We start from the raw sequence: 2,824 nt of genomic DNA, 5'->3' as shown, positions 1-2,824 counted from the left end.
AATTTAAACAAGAAAGTTTTAGGAATCTTTGAAGGTTCTTTCAGCAGAAACATGGAGTTCGTATAATAAAGAATTCATTAAAAAGAGGTGAGGTTATGATATTTCATTTCAAGAACCTAGCTATTTAGGGTTATTTGAAAAACAATGTGCCTAAAATTTGGCATTCATTTAAGCAGCAAAGGCTGTTCTTTATAATAAAAGAACCGGATTTTACTATTAACTTAAGATTCTTCCACGAAAGAAAAAGAAAATAAAGAACAGAGTTCAGATAACCCACTGGTTATAGCCATAGTTTCATTTATTATGTATAAGATATAGCATTTAGAAAAAATTCGGTTCTTAGTCCTGGTTCTTCCATTAAGAAGTGGCAGTAAAAGCTATGCAATCAAAGATCAGCAGTAGTTAAGATCGTTGAATCAAGGAGATTTTCCAGGAGCAAGGTAAACATAAGGTGAATGTGCCACACCAAAGGTATAGGCAGGACTTTGTTTAGTGACAACATAAACCTATGAAGAAAAAAAACAAAACATATTAAACATATGATTTATCATTAAATATAGTTTGTGGAAAAGGGACAATTTACTCTAACCACTTAATCCATTTTCACTTATATATTTTGTTTTTACTGTTTGAAGATAAGAAGCTATAGCTTTTTATGTTTTTGAGTATAATTAAAAAGTATACTAAATTGTCCAGTTGCTCAACCCTTATTTGACCTTGTTTGGGCATACGTGTAATGTTTCATATTGGTTTTTATATAATTTGATGGTGCTTATTACGAAGCCGGAGGATGCCACATCGAAATCCAAAAAGGTTTTGATATATTCAAGATGGTACCCAAAAGGGCTGTCATAACTGAAAAACTACAGTAGCTCAGCTTCTAAAAGTAACAAAGTAGCAATTCTGACATCTAGACTTAGGTTTACGGTGTCTAAGAACTTCAATTTGGTATTAAAAATACAATATAATTTATCATATAATTAAAAAAAAATGCCATTTTAACTACTATGATGACTACCGAAGGAAGAAGTCTTCAACCCGTATGTTCCACATTAGTTGAAGAACTGTCTGAATCTGACTAAGCTACAGAAGGCAAGCAAAATTCTTCATTAGAAATTATATAGTATGCATAATGCACATGCAGTGATAAACTATACTTGTGCAGGCGATTTAAAAAAGAAAAGTATACATTTTTCACATATACTGTTACTCTGGACAAAACCGGTCAACATTCATAGCAACAATTTTACATATTGTAATGTGGGCCATTAAATACCGTAATGCTCTCCTACGATTCATTGAAACTATAAATATAACAAAAATATTCCATATCCTAAAAAACATCATATCAATCTGGTATACCATAAAAACAGAAGTTAGTAATGGATGTGTGATATAGAGGGAGGACATGAGAATGAGTCACGAGAAGGCTGATGTTATGGTGCAGCAAATGTTGAGCATTGCCAGTGAAAGGGCTGATGTATTATAATCATACCTGATGATAGTGACGTGTTTGTTTTTGTTATGTACTTCTACATAAGAAACAATATTACATGCACTTTATCTAACTAAATACTGTTGGCTACAGGATGAACTCTCGAAAGTATCTGTACCAGTGACAATGCCAACATCGCTACCGGAAACTCTGCAGATGATTTGCTGGGGATGTGGCAGAGAGCAGTCTTGTTCTAGATGTGGATGTGCGACAAATCAGCTGTTTTTGTAACGTATTTTGCAAAAGCCACAGATCCAAAATTTGCAACAACAAATGGACAAAGTCGTATAAATATCACATTGATGAGAACGATGATGAGATTGAAAGTGATGAAGTCGTTGAAGCACAAATGTGTGTGACACCATGTTTCGAATATAACAATTCTAAAGTCTTTCAAAGAGATTGTGTTATTATTTTTCTAGCTTTAGCGCCCATTCTTGGCGAATTTTAACTTTAAGTTGCCATTATGTAGTATTTAAGATACTAGTGCGTAGCAATATTGATAATGTTTCTCCTGTTTACAACATCTGTTGATCAATGCGAAAACAATGATTTTGTTGCTCTTAAAATGTATTTATGCGTACCAGGTTAGTATGATGTTTCCTACGATATAGAATTTTTTTGTTCTATGGACAGTTTTCAGGAATTGTAGGATAGCATTTAAGCAATGGAAAATTGTTGCTATGAATTAAGCGCCATCTTGATTATTTCAAAACTCTCAAGGATGTCTAAGTAGAATCCTCTTGATTCATAATAAGCACCCTCGAATTATGTAAATACTATCAAAACACTTTACACATATGCCAAAACAGGGTTCACCCTCCTGCTGCTGTATTAAAAACCTAGACGTTATAATTGCTTATTATCAATACAACTCTATATATTTCCAATGTTTGTGAGAAAACTGCACTGATTGTTATTGCATCAATACATCTTCACTCCTTTAGTATGTAATCACTTCTTTTTTAAACACTACTGGAGGAAACTAGTATGAGCAACGTGAAAGCTATTCGTTGTAAATTAAGTTTTATATAACGTCATGGTCTGATTAAAAAAACATACTCTGTAAATGTTTTTACGTGCCTCATCAGTGAAAAACATCCATACAATTCTGTTTTCTTAAGTCACCAGTACAACAAATTACTTTGTTATAAAAGTAATACACGGTGTCCTATTATGAAACACTACAAGGTGATTATAGTATTATGGCACTTGTATATAAAGTTAAAATCATAAATAATATTCAACGTTAAATTGGTACACAATTAAAAACATTTTAGGATGACGTTGTAACGTCGAAACATGTAGAGTCGTCAACTTTTTGAAGGC

General features: G+C 32.6%; 1 protein-coding gene across 2 annotated transcripts in view; it reads right to left on the bottom strand.

Annotated features, from left to right (window-relative positions):
- Positions 1-288: 288 nt before the first annotated feature.
- LOC106478857 (outer dense fiber protein 3-like) overlaps positions 289-2,824 on the bottom strand; it is a 23,244-nt gene continuing 20,708 nt past the window's right edge. For both annotated transcript variants that reach the window (XM_022382536.1, XM_013939431.2), the window contains one exon: positions 289-506. Coding sequence is in view for 1 of the 2 variants with exons in the window: in XM_013939431.2 (XP_013794885.1) it covers positions 417-506 (90 nt within the window). In the remaining variant the exon portion in view is untranslated. The remainder of the gene's footprint in view (positions 507-2,824) is intronic.

This window comes from Limulus polyphemus, unplaced genomic scaffold, assembly GCF_000517525.1.
Source record: "Limulus polyphemus unplaced genomic scaffold, Limulus_polyphemus-2.1.2 Scaffold255, whole genome shotgun sequence".
Classification (NCBI taxonomy): domain Eukaryota; kingdom Metazoa; phylum Arthropoda; class Merostomata; order Xiphosura; family Limulidae; genus Limulus; species Limulus polyphemus.
The sequence above is the reverse complement of the archived record's forward strand: the minus strand, read 5'-3'. Positions and strand labels throughout refer to the sequence as shown.